At 46.6% G+C, this 26,719-nt stretch overlaps 1 protein-coding gene across 1 annotated transcript; it reads left to right on the forward strand.

The window, feature by feature from the left end:
- Positions 1-12,128: 12,128 nt before the first annotated feature.
- Positions 12,129-13,097, forward strand: LOC103730865 (olfactory receptor 12). The gene has a single exon (XM_008829175.1). The coding sequence runs from the start codon at positions 12,129-12,131 to the stop codon at positions 13,095-13,097; it is 969 nt and encodes a 322-aa protein (XP_008827397.1).
- Positions 13,098-26,719: the final 13,622 nt, after the last annotated feature.

Consider the following 26,719-nt stretch of genomic DNA (forward strand, 5'->3'; position numbering starts at 1 on the left):
CTGTTACCTACTATTCTTCTCCTTCAGGTTATTTCTTTTCCTTTACATCACTGTTTCCTTACCCTTGTCCTGGTTCCTGCAGTTATGTCTGTTTGCATAGTCACTGATAAAGATTTGGTACTAGGATCCACATATGAGGGAGAACATATGTCGATTTTTTTCTGAGTCTGTGTTACTTCACTTAGTATAACAGTTTCTAGTTCCATCCATTTACCTGCAAATTTCATGATTTCATCTTTCTTTACTGCTGAGTAAAACTCCATCGTATAAATGAACCACATTTTCATTATCCACTCATCAGTTGAGGGACACTTAGGTTGCTTACATCTCTTAGCTATTGTGAAAAGAGCAGCAACAAACATGGATGTACAAGTGTCTCTGCAATAGGATGAGTTCTTTGGGTATATGCCAAGGAGTGGTATAACTGGGCCAAATGTTAGGTTCATTTGTAGTTTTCTAAGAGTTCTCCACATTGCTTTCCATAGGGATTGAGCAAGTTTGCAGCCCCACCAGCAGTGGATGAGTGTTCCCCTTTCCCCACATCCTCTCCAACATTTGGTATCATTTGTTCTCTTGATCTTGGCCAGTCTGACTGGGGTAAGGTGAAATCTTAAAGTGGTTTTAATTTGCATTTCCCTAATTATTAGTGATGCTGAACATCTTTTAAGATGCTTCATAGCCATCTTTACTTCTTCTTTTGAGAACTCTCTGTTCAGCTCCTTAGCCCATCTTTTAATTGGATTACTTCCTTGATTCTTTGTTTTTTGAGTTCATTATATATGCTGGATGTTACACCTCTGTCAGACGTGTCACTGGTGAAGATTTTCCCCCATTTTGTGGGTGTTCTCTTCATTTCCCTGGTTGCCTCCTTTGATGTACAGAAGCTTTGTAGTTTAATGAGGTCCCATTTGTTGATTCTTGTCCTGTTTCCTGAGCAGTTGATATCCAGTTTAGAAAATCCTTTCCTACATCTATATCTTGTAGGTTTTTGCAATATTTTCTTCTAACAGTTTCAGAGTTTCAGGCTTTACATTCAGGTTTTTGATCCATTTGGAATTTAGTTTTGTGCAGGGTGAAAGATAGGGGTTTAGTTTCATTCTTCTACAGGTGGAGATCCAGTTTTGCCAGCACCATTTGCTAAACATGCTGTCTTTCCTCCAGTGAATATTCTTGGCCCCTTTGTCAAATATCAGGTGGCTGAAATTGCATTTACTCATATTTGGGTCTTCAATTTTGTTCCATTGATCTATGAGTCTATTTTTGTGCCAGTAACATGTTGTTTTATAAATATAGCTCTGTAATATAGCTCTGGTGTAGTAATCCCCCCGACACTGCTCTTAGTGCTCAGGGTTGCTTTGGCTATCTGAGGTCTTTTGTGCTTCCATATGAATCTTAGGATGGCTTTTTCCTGTTCTGTGAAAAATGTCATGGGGATTCTAAATGATTAAAATTTAAACTCCCATTGTGTAGATTTGGCATTATTACCTTAGTTTGAACTAGAAATGCATTGTTTATTCTATAACATCATCAAGAAACAAAAACAAGAAATAAATTGTAAGAGAATTGTAGGCATCCCTGGTACCAGTAGATTAGGCTTGATATTGAAGAAGAAAGCACCCTCAGATATATATGTATATGTGACCCAAATAGAAAAGCAAATTAAAGAAATCCATGTTTCTCACCAACCATTGTAGCTGTGAATGTAAAGCCAAGTTCTCAGGATCTCTTAGTTTGTAGACACAGCTAGAAAGGAAACTCGTGAGGCAGCAGAAGGAACAGGGCATATAAATCTGTGCATTGTTGGTCTGAAAGCATGTGGCTCACCTGAGCAGTGCCTATGACCTTTTATGTACAATGAAATTTAAAATGGTTAGGTCTAGTTAGAAAAGTAGGCACCTGAGTACCAGTTGTTTGATGCCCAAGAGGGCCTAAGATCAAAGTTTGAGCCCCTTTGCCTGAGAAAAAGTTTAGGAGAAAAAAAGGCTTTTAAAACATTTTTTCTTTGCCAATGGGGGAAGCCATCTGAAATTCTTTAAATGTTTAGCAAGGTTGTCCAGCTGGTTTAGGTTAGTTGGGTCAAAATGTGTAGCAAGAGTTCCCTAAAGCGTTTCTCGGCTGGAAACTTCATTTCATTAGAATGTTAAAGAAAAATATTCCCAGGGCAGGCGAGCTGGCAATCTTGGCAGCTGCCTGGAGGGGGTGAATAGCAGGAAGGAAAAAAAAGTCTTGGGGTCATGCAGGTTTAAAGCATGCATTGGAGGTCAGACAAGTGGCAGGCTGGCAGGCAGGCACACAGCAGGGAGCAGAAAGCTTTAGTATGAGAGGGGAGAGAGAGGAGAAGGATCCAGAGCATTTGTATGTGTTGGATTGAATGGTATCAGAAATCATCCCAGGTAAAGTGAGGAGGAAAGGCAGTGGAAGAGGATAAAGACAGGAAAAAATGATGGAGGACAGCAGACCTTGCAGGTCCATGGCAAGGGGGGGAGGGGGAGATGCCGGTGGTGAGCAGCTGGTGGGGGAACTGAGATAAGGAACAGATAAAGCAGGTCCATCACGGAGACCACAGTGCTGTCCGGGAGTGGTGAAAATCAGTGGGAAAGGAGATCAAAAGAAGAAGGCAAGGCAGAGTGTTCCCAGTGAGGAGAGCCAGAAAGAGGTGAGAGCAAAGCAGAGGGCTGGGGAGAGGAGGAGAGAGAAAAGAAGTGTACCTGAGAGCCAAGTTAGTGGTGTTGGAGAAGTCCAGGTGGGTCCCTTGAAGTAAGAACCGGGTTTTGGCACCATCTGACAGGTAAAAAGTTGGTGGAGAATGAGCGAATGGATGATGAGGCACAGAGGCACAGCAAAAACTCCATCAAAATAAGGTTTATTAGCAAAGGAACACATGGGACAGATTCCCTTCTGGGCAGGGAAAATGTCTGCCTAGGTCTTGAGCTAGGGTCTTTTTAAAGGGGAGGCTTCTGCTTCCTGCAGAAGGCGGGAAGATGTATTTTTTTTAAAGTTGGAGAGCAGGACTGTTAAAACCTGTCTTCTTTGGAGATCAAAGGGGAAGCCTGCTGTGTTGGCCAAACAGTGGAGAAAACTCTGCTTCTCTTGACTTCAAAGACCAAGGTGCTTATCAGCTAGGTTCCCTTTTCTCAGGAGCATGAGAAGTCCTTGGGATCCTGTTGATGAGGAGGCAGGGCTATCTGAACCTTAACAGGTTTAAGTGTGTTTACCTGAGCTCCTGTGACTTTGCTAAATTTGTACATTAGTTCTAAGACTTCTGTGAAAGATTTACTGTTTCTCATGAAACTGCATAGCCTCTGAAGGCACAGTGATGCTCTGTAGGTACGAGATGACTGCAGGCACAGGGACACTCCACAGACATAGAGACGCTCCACAGACACAGTCTCCACAGACACAGAGATGCTCCACAGACACAGAAACGCTCCACAGACACAGAGACGCTCCACAGACACAGAGATGCTCCACAGATGGAGACACTCTACAAACACAGAGATTCTCTACAGACAGAGATGACTATGGACACAGACACTCTACAGAGACAGAGATGCTCCACAGACACAGAGACACTCTACAGGCACAGGGAAGCACTCTCTCTCTCTCTCTCTCTCTCTCTCTCTCTCTCCCCACACACACACACACAGACACACATACACACACACACACATGGAAAGAATATATTCCACCTAGCATACTACCTTGTACTGAAGTTGTAAAGAAGCCTGAGTACCTGTCATGTACAGCTCCCTCGCCTGCAATCCAGCCAGATGGAGAGCCTTATCATTACCCTGTGATGGCCGCTCTTTACCCCTTCCTGAAAGGGCCTCCTGTCTCTATGTCTTTTTGTTCATCTTGTCCACACTTGTCAAATAAACCTATTTAAAGCACTATCTTTTCATTTTTATTGAAATTTTGAGTTTTATATATTTGGTTATGTTTAGACCTCATCTCCTATCTGCACCCCTTCTTAATAACCTCCATCCAATTTCACTCACACTGTTTTATATATTCCATTGAGACAAACCTGTGCCCCCAAATGCCCTTTGGTGTGGGCCCATCCCTTGGGGCCTGGTTAACCTACCCAGCATCACACCCTTAAAGAAAACTGTTTCTCCATCTCCCAGTAGCCATAAGTTGCCCAAAGTTCCTCAGCTAGGGTTGGGGCTTCTTAGCCACTTCCCCATGTCTGGGACTTCTGGGACTTTTGTCTGACTTGAGTTTACATGGGACTTGTGATGCTGTCTCCATTGCTGTGAGTTCATATGAGTAACTGCCCAGCTGTCTGGAAAGCTCCATTTCCTTTTGTCAGCCACCTCTGGCTCTCACAGTCTTCCTGCACCCTCATCCACCATGATCCCTGAGCCCTAGGTGGCAGAGGTTTGACACAGGTGTCCTATCAGGGATATGCACTCTGCAGCCTCTTGTTCTCTGCACAATGGCCAGTGGGAGTCTCTGAGTTATTACCATCTGTTGCATGAGGAAGCATCTCTGGTGAGGATTGATAGAGGTCATGTCCATTTTTCACAAGTCCTTTGACCTGGTAATTGGTTGGCTCAATTCTATGATGCTCCTGCAAGATTGGGATGGCCGTGCTGAAGTATAATCTTGGAAGATGAGTACTGGATGGGGACCTGAGATGTCTATGGAATTTGGGCCATTTTTCCCTCTTGAGCATAGTTTGCTTAGTTCCCTGAGTTTGGGATATTTTTAGTAATTTTTTATATGTGTGTGGTATGTACATAAAAGTACACAGATACAGACACGTGTGTGAAGGGTTATTTCCTTCTTGTCTGTCTCCCATCCTGAGTCTAGGAATGTCGGTACCATGTCTGGAGCTCTGGTCCTCCTCAGGGCCATGGTGCTCATGCCCATGATCTGATGGAAGAAGAGCCTGAGGGAATGTCTTCCTCTGGGTAGAACTGCATTTGCCTTGTATTTCCACCAGGATCCAGCCTGGAGAAGGGCCTTGTTTGTCATGTCCAGGCTACTCACAGCCAAGTGCATGCCCATTGACATAGAGCTCACCTATAGGTATGCTGTCAGTTTAAATTACTGCTTGACTCCATTATGCCTCTTAGCCACTACATACAAGTTGTAGAACAATCAAGGAGAAATCAATCTGGTACTGACTTCAAGGCTCCATCTCTACTAACCAGCTTTCACAGTGCTGGAAGGTGCTGTACATGCTACAGAAAAGAAAATAATCATCAACTGCTGTGGTCACTGCCAGCGGCGGCCACCCCTCCATTCTCATGGGTGCCACTCTCTCGTTCTCACAGGCATCAAGGCTGCTCCTCCACTTGCCCTGGGCTGAGGCCGCTCTTCTGCCTGCCCTGGGCTGAGGCAGCTCTTCTGCTCACCTGGTGCTGAGGCAGCTCTTTTGCTCGCCCTGTGCTGCCTCCTGTCGTAGCTGCTTCTGCCCTGTCCCGGACCCCAGGGCTGGTGAGGAGACTGCGTCAACGGAGCTGCATTCAGACACAGGAGACCAGGTTCAGTGACACAGGTCTGCTTTATTGCAGGAAGGCACAAGCTTATATAGGGATAGTGGTCCAATCACAGCACAGCAAGTAGGATACCTCATTAGCATAACAGGTTTAGCATCCTATCACAGTACAGCAAGTAGGATACCTTATTAGCATCATCCTATTAGCATAACAGACTTATCCTATCACAGAATAGAGGGTAGGATGCCTCATTAGCATACTGGGTCTCAGATTACAGAGCCTGTATTCCTGGAAACCACGTGACCATGACAGTTACAATATCACCCTAGGCTCAAGCTTGTCTCCCACAAACTGCCCAGCTGTGAATCCTGAGAGCTACTCCAGCAATTGGCCTGGCTCGATATGCTCCCTAGTGCAATAGTGGCATGAATGCTCTGGGACTTAAGATCTATTTCACAAGATGGAGCCCATCCTTGACACTGAGATGAGGCCTAAAAACCTATGGTTAGAAAGGGTACAAGTGATAGGGGAGAACCTGCTGCTAGATGCTGTTAAGTAGACATAGAATTAAACCAACTCCCAGTGACTTATTGTTAGACTCACTTGTTCCTATAGAAGTTACGAACACAGGGCAGACCCACAGAGACTTGGAGAAGAAACCAGAACAGGAAAGTCAGACATCAGAACAGACCACAGAATGTGCCCACAGCGCACTACAGCTAATGGACTCAACACACAATACCGTGTGCCCACAGTGCATCACAGGTAACAGACTCAACACACAACACTATGTACCCACAGCGCACCACAGGTAATGGACTCAACAGACACCGTGTATCCACAGTGTGCCATAGCTTATGGACTTGCTCCACCTTGACCAAGGTCTGAGGCCACCTCCGGTGAATGATAAAGCTAATCTAAGTAAAATCTGTGCTTTAGAGTTTATGTTCTCTGACCCATGTTTAATAAGCAAAAAGAATTTAAAATTGCTTGTAAGGTATTGAACCATTAAGAGATTACAAATAAAATTTGATTGGCATACCTGATTTGATCATTTCATGTTTAATACATGTAGCAACTTATCACAATGAATAGCATAAGACTGTGAAATTAATAATTATTACAGATGTATGATTTGGGAAATCTCACCTCCAGCCTTCAGCTTTACACAGAACCCAATCTGAAAGGTTTCCAAGACAGAGAAACAGCAATAGCTAAAACAAGAAAGCCCAGGGGCATCAATAAACTCGGAAGATCATAGATAAAAGGAAAAATAAAGACAAAGAGCCACACAGTAATGTTTGTGAGCAGAAGGCGTCAACCCAGCATGAGACAGCTGTGGCTGAGCTGGACAGACCCAAACCTCACCTCCATGCAGCAATTTGTGACAGATACATGTAATAAAATACTAATATTCCATCTGCTGGATATTTCAAAGTGGTGTCCACACAGGCCATCTGGCTACAATGGGCCATGAAGAAAGGAAACTTGCCATCCTGCCAGGAGCTTTTGAACATGAAACCCTGGACCAAGATGTGTCCTTTTATGGAAAAGGACACACAACAAGAGGGTAACCCTGAGACCAGTGGTGTCTGTGCTGATGGAGCCCGGAGGGAACTGCCCAAGGTGGGGGGCACATGCCAGAAGAGATGCTCCCAGGTGGGCTCAGACTCCGCCCCTGCCTGAAGAGCCAACATAAGAGCCATGGTGGAGCAGGTTAGCACAGAACTGTCTCAAGGCTGGAGCCAGGAACCCAGCAGCTCAGTACAAAAACAGTGCTTAGAAACAGATGCAAACAGCCAAGACACAGGAACAGAGTCAGATCCACTAAGATTCAGACCTGACCATGACAACCAAAAAGCTTATCTACCAGGAAGGACAGGAAACCCAGGCCTCCAAGTGCTGTCCAGAGACATTGTTCATGCTTCTGCAGGGAAGCAGTGAACGTCCCCACCACAACCTTTGCCGACTGTCACACGTGAAGAGGTGCTGCTCATAGGACAGTAATGGCAGTAACAGTGCCCTGATACACAGGGCAGGTGGGAAGGGCTGTACTGGACCTGTTGTTACTTGAAGGATGACAGTGACCATGCTTCCCACACAGAGGAACTCAATTCAGGCATCAAACCCAGGAACTGATCAAGAAATGACTGTAGAGAACACTTTAACATATCAGCCTCAGCAAGGACTTTCTTAGCAAAACTGCAGATTCCCAGGAAATAAAGCCAAAATTAATACTGGGACCTCATAGAATTAAAAAATTTCTTTACAAAAAGGAAACAATTAATTGAATGAATATAAAGCCAAAGAATTGGAAAAAATTTGAAACATAAATCTGACAGAGGACCAATACCTAGAATATAAAAGCACCCCCAAAATAAAAAAGAAAATAAATAATCCAATCAAAAGGTGAATGAACAGACATTTCTCACAAGATGAAACCTAAGTGGCCGATACACATAAACGTGTTCAGCTTTAGCATCAGAGAAGTGCAAATCAGCTGCTCACGTGAACTACAGCAACGGTGACAGCATGCACAAGTCCCATGCAGGCTCAAACCAGACAAAATCCAAGCATAGACATGGGGAAGTGGGTAAGAAATCGCAACCCAGCCTAAGGAACTTTGGGTACTTGGTGGCTGATGGGAGGGGAGAGACTGTGTCTTACAAAGATGAAACTCTGGGTGAGATCAGTGGGTGGACTTACACTGAAGAACATTTGGGGACACAAATCATACTCTACAGGTGTGTGTGTATATACGTATGTGAGAGTGCATTAAGTTGGGTGGGGCAGAGGAGGGATGTGCAGGTAGGAAAGGGAATCCAATACCATCAAACTATACTGTATGAAAATCTCAGAAATTCAACAAAAAAATAAAAAATTTCAAAATAGGTTAAAACTTACTGGTTTGGGCCCTTTCCATTTCTGAACAAACTATAGAATAGACATACATTTCTACCCAGACTTTACTGCTCTGAGTTTAATCAGTAATACACTGAATCTATAGAACTTAGAGCTTACACTGACAATGTTTTATTTGGATATTTACAGAATCTATAAAAATATGGGGTTTATGAACAATAGTGTGAAATCCAGTCTATTCACAAGGCATATTCTTCCATTTACTTCATCATTTTCCTCAGTATTGATCAGTTTACACGTGTGTGTGAAGAGCTATTGTGCAATTTTATTGCATATCTGACATTATTGGGCTAGTTACATGGCATTTAAATTTTTAATTCTTTATCTCTTCTTGTTATAGGTCTTGGAAATAAAACCTATTAAGCTGATTAATTTGAAAAAAAAAAAAAAACCCTACATCGAGACTCCATCTCACCTCAGTCAGCATGGCAGTCATTAACATGAAAATAACAATAAATGCTGGTGAAAGTCTGGACAAAGGGGAGTCCTTACACATGCTGGTGGGAGTGTAAACTAGCCCAGCCACTAGGGAAGTCAATATGGAGGGTCCCCAAAGAACTCACAACGGATCTTTCATACGGCCCAGCTGTGCCACTCCCAGACTGAAGGAATCCAAGTCAACATACCACAGAGGTGTCTACACATTAGAGCTCACTACCACACTGTCCGCAGAGCTGAGTTATGGGACCAACGTAGGTGTCCAGCAAGAGAAGAACAGGGTAAAGGAAACGTGGCAGGTGCGTGGTAGGGCTTCTGCCGGCCACAGAGAAGAACGGAGTTTCTTTTGCTTCAGGTAAAATAGATGCAACTAGCAGTCGTAGTAAATGGATTAAGACGGCTGCAGATGGACAAATATTGTATTTTTCTTTCATCCATGACTCCTAGGTTTTATACAGATGCAAAAAATATGTGTGTATACACATGTGTGTATACACACACACACACACACACACACACACACACACACACACACACTCAGAAAACTGCTTGGGAAAAAGAACTGCCAGCAAGGAGAGGCTCAAATACAGGGAGGAGCATGAGAATGAAGGGGATATACTCAGCATATAACACACATGTATGTAGCTGGGGAAAAAACAGACTGTTGAAACAAAAAGATGTGACCACCAACACGTTGTCAGGGAAAATTCAATGCAGAACTAGTAAGTGTTGTGGCCCAGTCACAGGAGGACACCAAAGGAGGCCACAGTCAGGCAGATGCACGTGAACACAGCTAACAGTGGTCACATGAGGACACACACATGCAGACATGTGTGGGCACAGCTAACAGCTGAGGGAAGCCAGGGCTCACTGTGCTCCAGGACAAAGCACTTTCCTTTAATTTTGATCACTGCTTACTGATTTTGAATTTCTTTCAGCAGGAATTGTGTGCTTAAAGAAACTTAAATCAGCAGGGGAAGGGCTGTGACTGGGGGCCAAACAGCTCTGCCTGATAACTATCCTAATGATGGTCACTGGGTCCCTCCTCTGAGCTGTCTCTGCCACAACCCTAAAGGTCCCTCCCCAGGTCCCTGAGGAATGCAGGCTTCCTGTCAATCCACCCGGAGAAGGTGGCCATGAGGTAGATACGCCAGAGCCAGTGTTGCCAACTGCAGAGTCCAGGGGGATTGGACTTCCAGTCACCACAGAGGACAGCATCTCCCTAATTGGACACTGGAGGCTGTGAGTCCCAGCCCTGCCAGGTGCAGAGAACCCTCCCTAGCAGAGTGACCCTGAGTGGAGGCACCTCCACACACTGCCCAGTGACAGGAACAGAGGAAACAAAGTGAGGAGTCGAGCCCTCTTCACACGAGCCAGAGCCCATCACAGCAAGAACTGCATAGCCAGAGCCTTACAGCGACCCAGGTGCCGCTTCTGTCACTCGCCTTACTTCACTGCCTAGAAAGCCATAGCTGACCTGCAGCAGGGACAGGAGCCCTTGATGTCCACCTTCTGAAAAGACCAGTCGCAGCAGCAGGATGACCCCGGGAGCATAGGTGCTGGCTGTGTGACACAGCTAGAAAAGTAAGTTTGGTATGTGTGATATACAGATGTGTCAGGGTGTAGGAGACCCTGTGGATAGGGGCAGCAGGGCTGAGCCTTCAGGAAGAGTATGGGCTTGCATCAGCAGCAAGGTCTCCTGTTCTGAATCTTGACCTAGGTCAGAGTTGGCAGTGCTCAGCCTTGACCCAGCTCAGAGCTGGCACACCCTGCTGAACACTGGCGCTGGTTCTGCAGGCAGATGAGCAGAAGCTCTGCATCCACCCAGCTCACAGGAGACAGTGATGGAGCTGGCTCAGGAGGGGCAGGGCTGAGGTGAGCACATTGTCCCGTCACAGTCACTGTCATCCAGTTCTCCCACAGCAGAGCAGCGATCTCAACCCATGGCCAGCTGCTCTCTCCACTAATGCCATGGGCATGATACATCTTCTGAAAGCTGCAGAGAGCATCCTTGTCCTTGGGCCAGCAGGAAGCAAAGGACCAGATGTGACATGGACATCCCCGTGCACATCACACTGATCACAAAGGAAACCTGTGTGGTCAGAACTGTGACCCCAGTGGGTGTGTCCAGAGTGTGAGCACAAAGTCATTCAGTGCACACCTTGGAGCTCAGAGTGGAAATGTCAGCTTCCAGTGCATGGTGGGCTCAGACGGGCCCTCCAGGCACCATGTCCTCGCTGTGTGTGGTGCATTGTGGAGGGCGGTTGTAGGTACAACAGAATGTACCCAGCTCAGAGACTTCCCTAAGCCCCCAGGCTGCTGGGACAGACATCCCATCCCTCTCTCTCCAGGCTCCTAACACCAGCAGGCTCTGGTATCTGCCCCAGGGACCTAACGAGTGCTGACCATAACCAGCCATACATAGGGTACTCCTAGTGCTGTGGCCACTAAGATGAAGAGAAAGCGACCACGAATGGCCAGAGAGCAGTGGTCAGAGGCAGGTCTTGTCTGGATTTCAACAGCAAAGAGTAAGATCTTTTAAACCCCCAAGGCTGAGCTGGAACAGGGAGCAGAGTGGGAAAGGTGGGACAGGAGGCCATGAGCATGTCCCAAACATGTCTGGGCCTCGATCCTGCTGTTCCTTGGGACATGGATCTGCCCTGCTCCCTCACCTCACTCAGCTCATCAAGCATCTACATTGGTAGGGGCCCCTCATACCCTCAAGGAAGCAGAGACTGTACATTGGTTACCACTACGGTCAAGGCTTAGAGTCAGTGTTGCAAGGGTGAAGTTAGAGTCCCACAGAAACACAGCCTCAGCCTAAAGAGGGATGCTCTCTACTCTGAGCCCAGCCTGGAGGTAGTTCTAGAAGGTCAGGAGGTCCTCGTGAACATTCTAGATTCAATGAATAAGATGAAGCCTGGAGAGCAGAATCATCTAAAGGGCCAGCTATCTCTACTGATGGTGACACTAAGGAGTGCCCTTCCTGGAGAGCAAGCAACTCAGAGTCAGTGTGGGGATGCTGAAAGGCTGATTGTCACCTAAGAGTCACCCAGTTCCAGACACCTATGAACCTCAGAGCACAGCTCAGCCTCCTGCACAGAGAGGGCTCAGCAAGTCTTCATGAGCCAAGTTAAATCAGAGGACTTGTCCCCCTTTCAGGTTGCAGAGTCCATCTGAAAGAAGGCCAGAGGAGCCAGTGGCCTTTTAGGGATGGAGAGCACGTCACCAATGGGTTCTCGTGCTCCACGGGACATGTGACCATTGGGGTGAAGCCTGCTCCCTCCGCCTCCACTGCCCTCTCTACAGCTGTCCCCATTTATGACCATGCCAGTCCACAGAAATGGAAACCTCTCAGTGGTGCCCTTGAGGGAGTTTGTGCTGATGGGATTTGGGGAAGGTGCAGAGACTCAGGCCCTGCTCTTTGCTGTCTTCCTGGCCCTGTATGTGGTGACCATCCTGGGAAACCTGACCATGATCGTGGTTATCAGCCTGGATGCCCGCCTGCACTCCCCCATGTACTTCTTCCTCAAGAATCTGTCTTTTGTTGACCTCTGCTACTCCTCTGCCATCACCCCCAAAGCCCTGGCCATCTTCCTCTCCTCCAAGGTCATCAGTTTAGAGGCCTGTGCCACACAGTTTTTCTTCTTCTCCTTGTTGGCTACTACGGAGGCTTTCCTCTTAGCAGTGATGGCCTATGACCGCTTCCTGGCCATCTGCAGTCCCTTGAGGTACCCTGTGACCATGTGCCCCATTGCCCGTGCCCTCCTGGTTCTGGGCACCTACTGTGGAGGCTGCCTGAACTCCATCGTGCAGACCAGCCTCACATTCCAGCTGCCCTTCTGCAGCTCCAACCGCATCGACCACTTCTTCTGTGACGTGCCCCCCCTGCTCCAGGTCGCCTGTGCCAGCACAGCCCTCAATGAGCTCCTTCTGTTTGGCCTCTGTGGATTCATCATTGTGAGCACTATGTTAGCTGTCCTAGTTTCCTATGGCTACATCACAGTGACCATCCTCAGGATGCACTCGGGATCTGGGCGGCACAAGGTCTTCTCTACATGTGGCTCCCACATGACTGCCGTGTCCTTGTTTTATGGAACTGTGTTTGTCATGTATGCGCAACCAGGAGCTGTGGAGTCTATGGAGCAGGGCAAGGTGGTCTCTGTCTTCTACACCCTGGTCATCCCCATGCTCAACCCCCTCATCTACAGTCTGCGGAACAAGGATGTGAAGGATGCCCTGAGGAGGCTGGGACACAGACACAGCCTTGTGAAGGACAGTGGCCAGTAAATGACTGTTCTGGAGCTAGATGGAAAGACTCTCTCTGTGGAGATCAGTGAGTATTTAAATCCCCTCCCTTCCCTTCCAAGTGATATTGAACGTGTGGAGAATTTGTTTATCCATCCATCCAATCTTCTTTTAAGCTATGCAGACACATCATTTACTAGCGTGAGATACAGAGATCTGCAAGGCAAACTCTAAAGATGGAGAGAAGTGATGGTTCCAACTACATGAAGATCACCCAAGAGCTTCAATCATCCCTGAGCAAGCAGGGCTGGGCCCTCTGCCCACTGCTCAGCCTTCTGGTCATTCTCTGGGCTTTGGTAGGGGAAATGTTATATATTTTCGTATCTTGATCAAGTTTTTCAGGAAACAAAAATGTGTATATACAATTACCCCTGCAACACCACCCAAAGTTAGAACCTTGCCCCACTGCGGTGGCCACTAATGATTGGCAATTCCACACCTCTGCCTTCTGCTGCCTGCCAGCCCATCTTCCAGTCCTGCCTAGAAAAAGTTTTAATAGTTTAAATCAATGGCCAAGTAATCTGGTGTCAGAAGGAGGTAGATTGGCTACGAGAGTCCCATAACAACAAACAATACCGCATTTAAGAAAGATCCCAACTGAAGGTCTGGGGGGTTGGGTGGTCCACTCAGGCCAGACGTCCATCAGACTCCTGCTCCATCACATCACTTTCACCTGTCTGAGAGATGAATCCACAGACACAGTGTCCAACCTCCTAGACTCAGGATGACTTATGTGCGGAAGTGTAAACCTTCCCTTCATAGGTAAATGCACTTGTATACATTATACGTATAGACAGAGTGACACGTGAATTTCATGTATCTAAGAAAATGCTCAGATCATATCCACAGCTCAGGGAGTTCAATATAGCCAGGTCAGGAGAAAGTACTTGCCCAAGTCTCACAATGTCCTTGCAGCACATCCCAACATGGCCTGCAAGGCTAACCCCATCCTGAATCCAACACACAGACGCATTTCGCATATTTGTCTCCACAGACCTAGCCGTGAACACGAACACAGAGCTCTCCCTCTGTGACTGACCTCTGTTGCTCAGTGGCAGCTTTTGAGATGAATGATGATGCTGTTGCTGTGTTTTCTTTGCTGTGCAAGACCATTCTATTCTGTTGTTTCCACCACAGATGATTCTCTACTTAACAAAGAGGTTACATCCTGGTAAACCCATCGTAAGTTTTAAATGCCATAGTTGAAAATCCATTTAATACCTCTAACTTTGCATTTAGCTACTTGGTCCTCAGTTTGTGGCACTGTTTAGGGAGAATTACGGAACCTTTAGGAGACGTGGCCATGCTGGAGGAAGCACATCATTGGGGACAGCCTTGAGGGCATAAAGCCATGTCCTATTTCCAGGCTGGCTGTCTGCTTCCTGTATCTGCTTGAGGGTGTGAGTGCTATTTTCTGCCCCAGCCACCTATGCTGCAATGCTTCCCAGCTGCAGTGGACTCTACTCCCTCTGGAATCATAAGAAAATTAACCAATACACACAGAGATCCACATTGTCAATGTGTAGAGAATAACAGAATGCAGGGTGCCTAGCCCTAAATGGGATACCTATATCACACCTTCTCCTCCCAAGGCTCAGGAATCATTGCATAAGACGGGGTGAAAAGACTGTAAGAGCCCAAGGTGGTAGATGAATACAAGGAAACCATTGTCTGGACACCACAGGGTAGTTGCACATATGAGCCCAAAGCTCTTATGTCAGAATGCATAAGATTTAAGCAAACCCAAACTAAACAGGGGATCAGCATGGATGGAGGGTATGGGCAGGAATCCCCAGCCCTAGCTGAGGATCTATTGGCAACTTTAGTGGTTTGAATGAGAATGTGCCCATAGGCTCCAAGTATCTGGACATTTTTGTCTCCCATTAGTAGCTGTTTTGGGAGGTCTTAGAAGGTGTGGCTATCCTGGAGGAAGCACGTCACTGAGGGCAGCTTACAGAGTTCTTAAGCCTTGCCGGATCTTGAATCGCTCTCTTGCTCCCTGTGCCCACTTGAAGATGTGAGCTCTCTGCTTTCTGCTCCTCCTCCAGCCACCACGCTTCCCTGCCATGATGGACTGTAATTCCCCTGGAACCATAAACTCAAAAAAACTCTTCCTTCTACAAGTTGCTTTGGTCAGTGTTTCTATCACAGCAACAGAAAAGTAACTAATACAGCAAGGGATGGATGCTGGGAGAGGGAGTCAGTTTTCCTAACTGGTGTAATGTCTGGTAGGCTGAGCAGACACCAGAGCATGGACTCAAACCAGAAGTACTTGGGAGGCACAAATTGAAATCACTAAGCCTTAAAAAAAAAAAAAAAACCTAAAAGGTAAATAAATAAAAAGTTTAAAGGAAAAGAATAGATAATAATGGAGGACATGGAATCTGGGGGAGAGAAGGCAGTGGGTAGGGGTGTGAAGGAGTCTGAATGTGATCAAAAGACATCGTATGGAACTCTGGAATGAAGAATAATCTTGGAATAAATCTAACTAGGTGTATTAGTTACTTTTCATTGCTCTGATGAAACAGCTTAACCAAGGAAACTTCTAGATGGAAGAGTTTATTTGGATTTATGGTTCCAGAGGGATAAGAGTCCATTGTGGTGAGGAGGCGTGTCGGCAAGCATCCATGGTGGCAGAAGCTGAAAGCTGGGTGCTCACATCTTCAACAGCAAGCACCAGTCAGAGAGGGCAAACTGAAATGGCGCAAGGCTATGAACTCTCAAGCCTGTTCCTAGTGCCTACTTCCCCCAGCAAGGTCACAACTAGTCTTAAACCTCCACAATGGTGGGAACAAGGTTTTCAAATACTTGAGCCTATGAGCAGCATTCTTATTCAAGCCACCACACCACTCTGGCCCCCATGGGCTCATAACGCAAAATATATTTAATCCAATTTGAAAAGTCCCCTTCGTCTTTAAGTCTCAACACTGTATGAAAGACTAAAGTGCAAAATCTATTCTGAAACTCAATACAATCTTAACTGCAGCCCCCTGTATAATCAAAAAGAAAAATTACATACTTGCAACATACCATGTTTCTCAAAAAGGAGAAATGGGGCCATGGTGAGGAAATACCAGACCAAGACTAGAAACAAGGAGGGAAAACACCAAGTCCTCTAGCTCCACGTCCAGCATCTGGGACTTTAGTTCCAAAGGGCTCAAATGGCTCCCACACCATTCAACTTTGCTGCCTGCAATCTCTCCCCTCTCTCTCCCCCTCTCTCCCTCCCTCCCTCCCTCCCTCCTCTCCTCTCCTTCCTTGACAGATGTCTCATGGCTTTGGAATCTCCAACATCTTGGGGTCTCCACTGATGCCCAGGCTTCACTGTCACAGCTTTGTGAAATGGCTTCTCAGGGCCTCCACACAGGCATTCCCCTGCCCCATGTTGCCTGTCTCAGCAGCTCTCTGAAGCCACAGAAGAAGAATCCATGACCCCTCACTCTTGCATGTTTCATGCTTCCAAAGCCAGCACCATGTGAACAATAATACCAAGCTTAGCTGCCAATTTGGGATGGACCCTTGGCCCCTGGAATCCCATCTGGAGCAGCTTTTGTATACTGTGGTTTTCTAGGAGCACAAAACCCTTTCACAGTGGAAAACTTAGCTGGGTGGCATCTTAGCCTAGACGTTCTCAGTCCATTCTTGTGTATGGAAGTAGGCCTCTTCTTAATGGCTCTAATCTCCTCAGTAATTACAGCCTCTCTCCAAACACCTGCCTTGGCTGTAACAGGTTCCTGGGGCTCTTGTTCTCTATAAACTATACACTTTGTATTTCATTCTACCACGCCTGCTCTTTTTCATTACAGACTTGCATAAGTGTTACTAATAACCAATCCACAGATTCAACATTAATGTTATCTTGAAATTTCATCAGCCAAATAAATTAGTTCATTGCTTTTTAATATAGCCTCAGACAAGTTCTGAGGACAGGGGGTCAAAGGCAGCAAGATTCTTTGCCAAAATAAAACAGTATTTGGGCCTGGGTGGTGCACACCGCTAATACCAGCACTTAGGAGGCAGAGGCAGGTGGATACCTGTGAATTTGAGGGCAGCCTGGTCTATACAGCAAGTTTCAGGCCAACTATGGCTACACAGTGAGACCCTGCTTCAAAAAAACAAAACAAAGTATCATAGAAATGAGCTGTGTTTAAGTCCTTGCTTCTGTCTAGATCTGAAACACCTTGAGCTGGGCCTCTAGAGTCCAGGATCCTACTAGAATGATCCTTTAGGGTCTGATTATAGCATTCAACTGCTTTTCTAATCCAAAATTTCTAATTTTTCTACATTCCTCCAAAACACAATATAGTCAGGTTATTCACAGCCAATATCCTTCTCCTGGTTCCAACTACTAATAGTTACTTTCTGTGCTCTGATAAAACATCATGACCAAGGTACCTTTTAGGTGGAACAGTTTGTTTGAGCTTACAGTCCCAGAGGGATAAGAGTCCATGACAATATTGAATAAAAGAACTGATGAAGGTGTCACTTTCCCTGATTTTAAGTTATACTGCAGAGCTATACTAATAAAAACAGTATGGTACTGAACTGAGAACCCCGATTTAGGGCCACCTGATTTTTGACAAATGGTCCAAAAATGCACATTGCAGAAAAGTCGATATGTTCAACAAATGGTGCTGGTCAAACTGGATAACTAGATGTAGAAAAATGAAATCTAGGTCCATATTTCTCACCCTGTACAAAGCACCAAATGGATCAAGGATCTCAACATAAGACCTGATAATCTGAATCCGACAGAGGAAAAAGTAGGGAATACAGTGGAACTTGAAAGAACTTTTGGAACAGGACCCTGATGGTGCAGACATTAAGACCAACAACTGAAACTTGGGACTGCATGAAATTAAAAACCTTCTATACAGCAAAGGACACCATCCTAAAGTAAAGAGGGACCTACAGAAAAGGAAAAACATCTTTGCTTCTATACATCCAACAGAGTTAGTATCTAGCAAATACACAGCACTTACAAACTAAACATCAAGAAAGCAGCCAATTCAATTTTAAAATGGGGCAAGAAATTAAATAGAGTTCTCTGTAGGAATGATTTTTACAATAAGTTGTGACCAAAAAGTTGTTTATAAGTAATCAAGCTCACTGAGTCATGTGCTCCTCTTGTGACCTGGGCATCTGACCTTAATCCCTTAGGACTACACCTCCCCTCACCAAAGACAGTGAATGACTGTGGGTGTGCCTGGTCAATACATCAAACCTTGAAACCAGCATGCTTTTTGCACTGAAAACACTGAGAAAAACTGAGGTGTCTGTAACTGTGTGTGATATTCTAGGCCTAGGAATCAGACGGCAAGATCATCCGATAGAGGTTGGTCCTGACTTCTACTTCCCCATTTCATGCTAGAGACACTGAGTAAAAGAATGAGTGAAGCCTGGCTCAAGAACACCTGCAGGAACCCGTGCCTCAGAGTTCAGGGCCACTCTTGGCTTTAAAATGAATCGTAACATTTAAGTTGTTTCTTTACTCGGCATAACTGTAATGTTGCTTAGAAAAGCAGTAGTTCTCAAGTGATAAAATACAAATGGCTTAGAAACACTTAAAAGTATTCCACATTCTTAGCCATCAGGAAATTCAAATTAAATCTACTTTGAAATTTCATTTTACCCTGATCAGAGTTGCTAAGGTCTAAAGATAAATGGTGACAAACGATGGTAAGGATCTGGGGAAAGTAAACATCGCTGCTGATAGGAGTACAAACAGCTGTGGCCACTATTGAAATCGGTGTGGAGGTTCCTCCAAAAGCTAGAGATAGATCTACCACAAGACCAAGCTATACCACTTGCTTTGTTTGCTCTTTCTTGATGTGACAAACACTCTCAGCTTGGAGAGGAAAGGGTTCATTTCATCTTCCACTTCCAAAGTGCAGTCCATCTTTAAGGGAAGCCAGGGCAGGAACTCAAGGCAGTTACCAGTAGGAGCTGAAGCAGAAACCATGAAGGATGCTGCGTACTGGCTTGCTCAGCTGCTTCTCTTAAACAGCCCAGGACCGCCTGCCCAAGGACGGCCCCATGCACAGTAAGCTGTGCCCTGCCTATATTAATTAGCAACCAAGAAAATGCCCCAAAGACATGTCCACAGATCAGTCTGGTGGAGGACATTCCTCAGTTGAGTTTTCCTCTTCCCAGGTGACTCTACTTTGTGCCAAGGTGACAAAGACTAACTAGCACACCACTTGGCATATACCTTAATGAAACTATGAGATTCACAGGTAAACGGATGCATCTAGAAAGAATCATCTTGAATGAGGAAATCCATACCCCCAAAAGACAAACATCACGTTTTCTCTCATATTTGAATTTTAGATTTGAATTTTTAGATATGTCTGTTTCATTTGGAATACCCCTAAAGATTAGGAAACTACTAAGGGGCCATGAGGGACAGGGGGGTCTTTCAAGGAACAGGATATAGAAGACAGTTAAAGGGGAAAAGGGAATAATGGAACAGGAAGTATTAAATGGGGTGGGGGTGGGTGGATAGGGTAAAGGAGGGAATATGGGGAGGGCTAATTAATACTAAACACCATTCAAAAAAAAACCTTATGGAAACGTACTACCGTAAAAGTTCTCTCAAATATATGCATATACATATAAAAGGATTTTTAATGGAGTGACTTAATGGAGTGACTTTATAACAGGTAGATAATACCCCAACTAGACAACACATCCTAGCAAATAAAAACCCCAGTACCAGAAACAGGTTTTGAATTGTTGGCCAGTGGGATCCCACAGACCCCCCAAACACCACAGGCTATTGCCTCTGCTCTTGGTTACCTTCCAGAACTTTGTAGTAAGATCCTATTGCTGAAGAAAACAAATACTGAGTCATAGAACAGAAAATTCAAGTGGGTACTGACCTGGACACTTCATCCCCACTGGCTAGCTTTCACGGTGCTATGTTCACAACTGGAGGATAAAAGTAACCATCAGTCTTACCCAGCTGGGAACCCCTGAGCTACAATAACCACTGGCCTGGCAAGATATGCCCATTGCTGCAATAGTGGCATGAATGCTATGGGAATAACCAATCACTTTCTGATTGGCTTTAAGGCCCGCTACACAAGATGGAACCCATACCTAACACCACAATCAGGGCCAAGAACCTGAGGCTAGATAGGCCACAGGCCCTAGAGGAGAACCCACTACTGTTCAGCTAAGTGGGCATAGTATTAAACCAACTCCTGATGACTTATTGCTCTACCCATAGATTAGTGCATCTCTCAACTCTCATCAGAGAAGCTTCTTTGGTCAGTAGATGTCCATTAACTCAGGTAACCACAATTGGTCAACATGCAGAGAATAAGAGACTGGAAAGAGCTTGGCCCTAAGTGGGACACTTCTCTCACAGCCTCACCTCCCAAGTCTCAGGAATCATTGTGACAGAGTGCACAAGACCTGCACAAGCTCAGAATGCAGCATGGAGGAGGGTGGGAGCCAGACAGAGTCTCACCCCTAGCTGAGGAGCTCCTGGCAACTGATAGCTGCTGGGAAGGGAGTCAGTTTACTTTAAGGGTGTGACACTGGGTAGGTTGACCAGGCTCCAAAGGATGGACTCACACCCAAGAGTATGTGGATAGCACAATCAGAATTGATTAGTTTTTAAAAAATTAAAATGACACAAAGTCAGGAGAACGGGGAAGGGGGCACTGGACCTGGAGGGAGTTGAGATGTGTGAATATGGCCAAAATACATTATATGAAAGTCTCAACTAATATATAAATGAGGAAGAAAATAAATAAAATTTTAAAACAATTTTGGGAAGTTTTACAATTTTAAAGGTAAAATAACTAAAAAGTACTCAAAATATCGATAAACTATTGCTTTGGTCTTCAAAAAGTGCTAATAGAACTTAGGACGAGCCAAAGTCAACAAAGGCTAAGGAAAAATACAGTTTGCACAGGGGCAGCTCTGAAAACCAGAAACGGCTCCATTCCAGTGTCAGGCACAGGCAGAAAGCAACAGAGATTTGGATAACGGCGGTTCAGCCCAGTGCCTGGCTTGTTGGAACGTGGTTGGCCCCCCTGCCTGGGTGAGGTTCCGCTGCTCTGACACTGCTACCAAAGCACGCCATGCTGTTAGGCTTCTGGCTCACCGATTGCTCAGTTAAAGCTCATTATGTGAGGTCTCACGCACAGGCTCATGCCAAATTCAGGTTAGCACGCGTCTTTTGAAAAGCAGTGACTTTTCATTTGGATTCCTTTTTTTTTTTCACTGTTTTTTCTTTTGGTCCTGAAACCTTTCCTACCATTATGATGAGTATGAAGTTTTGTTCCTATTTTTTTTTCCCTAAAAGTAATGCATGTTTACACCAGTAGTCTACTTTAAATTAACTTTTATGTACTATGTGACAACAGAGCTGGAACAAATGCCTCCAAGTCAACACTTAGTCCCAGCATACCTGGAGAGGCCACTGACTTCCTCAGCACCTTCCCACCTGACCTGGCACTCTGGGCTCTGCGTGTTTCAGTTTCTGAGCATCCCTGGAAAAGCCTTCCATGGTCTGTGCACATTATTCATTTCTCTTAGGCAAATACCTATAAGTGGAATTTGGGGCAAAGAGATCTATTGATTTAAGAAACTGTCGAAGCTTTTCTGAATATGGTCAGACCACGTAAAACTCACACCAGCCGTGCAAGTTCCAAGGGTGACTCCATGATCTTCACACTTGGTACCTCTTTTTAACTTTACACTTATGCTGTTGAAATAAATGTGAACTAGATCTCGTTATAGATTTAATTTGCATTTCAATGATGGTTGATGGTGCCGGGAATCACTTAAGAGCTCACTGACATTTACACGGAGTTGTAAGTATAAGGAAGTAACACATGAAACACCTTGCCACTTTTTCATTGGCCTGGACATGTTTACCCTGGATTTACAGTTCTTGACACAAACTGTTCTAGACAAAGCATGTCAGATACCCAGTATACAGTACTGACTTCAGAGTCTGTAGCCTGTCCATGTCCTCAGGAGTATCTTGCTGAGCAGAAACTTTCAATGTCTTGAGGTGGGCACTGCAGTAACCCTAATGCAGATAGCCCAGCACAACAGAGAAGGCGGACCCCTGCCCAACTCCAGGTCTCTGACTCCAGGGACAGAACTGCTATCAGACCATGCCACCCACAGGGACAGGTCACTCACTCAAGAACAGAGTCTGCCGTTCTGCTCCGCCAACACTAGACTGGGTGTCCCTCCTACCCCGTGAGCCCGCTACGGCCTTCCTCTGAATGTTCTGAGAACAAATACTGAGCTCAATGCTGGCTTTCAATGAATGGCATCTTTGGGGGATTATGATCATCAGTAGGATGCTAAATAAATAAAATACAATTGCCCTAAATGCTACTTTCATGGTGGGTCGGGTGGTTTTCCTGCCAGCAAGAGTTTTTACAGGTTTTTCTGACATTTATGTAACTGTACTAGGCACAGCTGGAGAGCCTTCCAAATAACAGTATAAATTAAGTCTCAGCAAAATAAAATTTGAAGTTAAAATAGACAGAAGCAAAAAGCAAAAACTAAGCAAAACAAATACCTACCCAAAACTGCTGACTGGGGCAAACACCCCAGGCCCTGCAAACAGGAAGGCCCAGTTCTGTGGACACCCCAGGCCCTGCAAACAGGAAGGCCCAGTTCTGTGGACACCCCAGGCCCTGCAAACAGGAAGCCCCAGTTTAATGGGCACCCCAGGCTCTACCAACAGGAAGCCCCAGTTCTGTGGACACCAAAAGCCCTGCATACAGGAAGCCCTGCTTCTGTGGACATTCTCAATCCCTGCACACAAGAAGCCCCAGTTTTGTGGACATTTCAGACCCTGCCCTACTGGAAGCCCCAATCTGTGGACCTATAGCAGACTTTCAAAACAGAAACTCCTATGTTGCCACAGTATAGGCTGAGCAGACAACAGTGGCTGCACGAAGAGTCCAGGAAGGCCTGGAGCACCTGCTCTTCAGGAAAACCCACCCTCACTGCAGGGCCCATGCAGGGCAATAGCAGGGTTATCCAGATAAAACTGGAAAGGAAAACTGACTTGAACTCAACAGAACAAATCCAAGCTCAGAGTGCTGATCCATGAAGTCACTTAGTCCTTCAAAGCATGTGCTCAGAGCCCTTGCCAGATGGTCAGCCCTCCCTCTTTGTTTTAGCTATAAACAGGGAACTGAAGAAAATGCAGTAAGACCCCAGCTTAGGGCAGACCGCAGGACTGGGAAGGAAGCTGTCCAGGGTGCCAGCCTCTGACCACCTGGCCCACCCTAGGTGGCCACCCACCTTGGCCTTCCAGCCTCCTCTGACCTCACACCTTCTCCTAAGGATCTTCCTTCTTCCCCGTGGGCCACCTGCAAGGGTTCCACCCCAGGTGGAGCCAGCACCTGTCACCTGTTCCCTGAGTGCCAGCCTACCTGACAATTGGGGTTTTCACAGGCTTCTTGATGTGTTGATCTTCTCCACAAAGCTGCATGACCTAAGAACATTCACATATACATACATGCATAATCACATATGCAGGCAAGTGTATAGTCACATTCCTTGGGCTAGGGTGGACAGCACAGGTAGAATTTTGTGTATGCATACGCCATCTATACTCACCTAAAAAGCATATGCCTTTACACATGGTGTATGATACTGTATGAACATGTAACTGTGGTGGTTTGAATGAAAATGTCCCCCATAGGCTCCAAGTATTTGGATATTTTGTCTCCAGATGATGGCGCTGTTTTCGGAGGTTTTAGAAGGTGTGGCTATCCTGGAGGAAGCACATCATGGGGGTGGGCTTAGAGAATTCTTGAGCCTTGCCAGATCCTGAGTCGCTCTCTTCCGTGCTTCCTGTGCCTGTGTGATGATGTGAGAGCTTCACTTCTGCTGCTCCTGCTCCAGCCACCTCCAGCCACCATGCCTCCCTGCCATGACGGAATGTAATTCCCCCAGAACCGTAGGCTCAAATAAACTCTGCCTTCTATAAATTGCCTGGGTCAGTGTTTCTATCACAGCAACAGAAAAGTGAGAAATACAGTAACCATGTAAAAACATGAGCAAATGCATGCCTCTCTGTACCCTTCTCACCCAAAGACCCTGAGGATTCCCCTCCATGTCGAGCTGGGAGGTCCAGCTCACTGTCCGGTGGGTGCAGGATCCTGTGGGATGACCACACATCACTTCCTCAGCTGCGGAGCACTCCTCTTGGTTCCATACTTTGTTATGAACTCTATGTGGACTGTCCCTTCACAGCCCTGCTGGGAAAACGGCCCCTGCCCTTCCGTGGCCAGCACTGCTGCCATCCATCTTCTACAGAGACCAACAGAACACACCCACCAGCACGGGGGAGGATGTGTGTGACAGTATGTTCTGGGCAGGCCTCTCAGGTACAACAGGTCTGTGCTAGTCAATTCAGCTTTCCCTCCCCATTATCTGGATGACCCAGCCAGTGCTATAAAGAAAAGGTCTCCAGCTGGTACGGCACTGCTGTTCATTTCTGCCCCCAGACCTGCCTAGGCATGCTCTGTACGCACAGGTGCTCTGGTGCTGGGTGCAATCTCATGTCGGCTTCGTCTTCCCGTCTCCCCTCTCCCTCAACAATGGAAGGGGTCTCGCTTTAATGTTTGCATCTTGTTGGGCTGGGACATTTTATCAACGGCTTGTCGCTGCCATTAGAGCAACTTCCAAACCAACAGCCACCTGGCTTTGCTGATGGTCTCTGGGGAAAGCGATCAGTTCCTGACATGAAGATAGGGCCTGGCACCCATGTGCCTCCAAAATCTGGACAACCTGGGGCAGACAGCAAATCACTGTGTCCAGTGAGAAGACAGGGACCTCCACAGGGTTCTACAAGGTGACAACAGGGAATGCCATGTGTAAGATCAGAGTTCTTGCCATCCATAAATGTGCTAAAAGCACCTAACTTTCATATAGTACTTGATTGGATGTGCAGGGTGCTGTGAATTATCCACGAAACGTGCTGACTCCCTTGGTAGCCACAGGACGATGGAGATGGCACTGATACTCCACCTTTGGCCCTGGCACAGACCCGGCTTCAGACCACACAGGGGCATTTGGGCTTTGACCCAGGCGTCAAGCTCCAGTGACCCTGTTAACCAGTGTACCCGTCTCCTTTCCCTTCTCCCTCTCCTGACCTGGTAGCAACACAGTGATGTGTCCAGATGGTCTGTCTGATGCCAGAGACAAGGGGCCAGGTCTTCCCTCAAACACAGTGGCTGTTGCTAAATAGCCCTGCTACTGCTGTTAGGTGACCGTCACCTCACAGCACTGACTCCCTAAAAATCACCCGGCGACCTTTAAAAGCATGCTCTGACTCATCAGGGGAATTGTATTCACACAAAACCTACAGTGTGGCTCGGACAATCTAGTGCTGACCAAGAACATACAAAAGCTGGTCTGGGGCTGGTGCTTCAACACAGCCTATATCATCTCATGGGGAGGGAGGGCTGTGGCAGGAGACTCAGCTGACTTCACCCTTGGCTGACGCCAGGGACCTGGAGGTCACGGTGGAGGACAGCACAGCTCCCGCAGGCCCAGCTCTGACCTCTTCAGGGACAAAGGGCCTTTTCCTTTGGGAGCTGTCCTCGGGACTTCTTGGCTTATAGCAGTAGCCGCAGCAGGCAAAGTCCTAAAACAAGTAACAGCCCCGTTCTGAAAATGCAGCTATGTCAGTGCCACTGGCTCAGCTCTGGTTTGTCAAGAACTCCAAGGCTTGTCCCTTCCTTCTCCCTAGCACCACCCAGTCCCATGGATGTAAAGCACGGGGCCTTTCCTCTCACACGGTGGTGCAGATCCTGGTTCAGTGTCCACAGAGGAGACAGGAGCTTTCACCCAACACGAGAAGCGTAAAGGCTGGGAAAGGAAGCTTTCCCTCCAGAGCCCTTGCCTGCCGCCCAGCCCAAACACAAACCAAACCAAAGAGCCCCAGTTCTTTCCAGAGCCAAACGCCATATCACTCCCACCCCCACTGGCCCACCTTCCACAAAGCTGTGCTTCCCCGGCATCCTCACCTCACCTCTGTTAGGAGCTGAACAAGGATCCCAAGACACTGTTAGGAGAAAACACTCCAAAAAAATTACAGCTGTCTGTTGGGGGGGGCGGTCCCCACTGCTCCCCTAAGCTGAGCAGGAAAAGGGCCTTTTATTCAAAGGTTGGATGAGTCTCCCACAGCAGACGCATGACCACTGCTGACTGGCTATGAACCTGTGTGAGACCCGAAAGAAGGCCAATCAGTCAGAACTGTTCCCAGGAGTCCCCATGGGACACTGCAAAGAGCACACGTCAGCAGGCAGGGCACCAGCTCAAGTTCACTTTACCTGGAGTGGAGCCTGCCTGACAGGTCAAAGGTGAAGGCGCTCCCTCTTCCCATCACAGCACTGAGAGAGCGACACAGGTTCTGTGAAGGGCAAGGTGGGCACACAAGCACACACAGGCCCAAGTGTGAAGGACTTGGACAAAGGCACAGTGTGCAGATCGCCATCCTGAGGCGGCTTGGACTGGACTAGCCCAAATTCTAAAGCCAACCAACAGCCTTGTACGGCTGGCTTTGGTCTGGGGGCCTGGCTGCACACTGAGCAGTTACTACACAGCTT

This window comes from Nannospalax galili, unplaced genomic scaffold, assembly GCF_000622305.1.
Source record: "Nannospalax galili isolate Female #2095 unplaced genomic scaffold, S.galili_v1.0 scaffold453, whole genome shotgun sequence".
Classification (NCBI taxonomy): domain Eukaryota; kingdom Metazoa; phylum Chordata; class Mammalia; order Rodentia; family Spalacidae; genus Nannospalax; species Nannospalax galili.

Coding starts and splice junctions, on each gene's coding strand:
- LOC103730865 (XM_008829175.1), top strand. CDS start 12,129: ATGACCATGCCAGTCCACAGAAATGGAAACCTCTCAGTGGTGCCCTTG.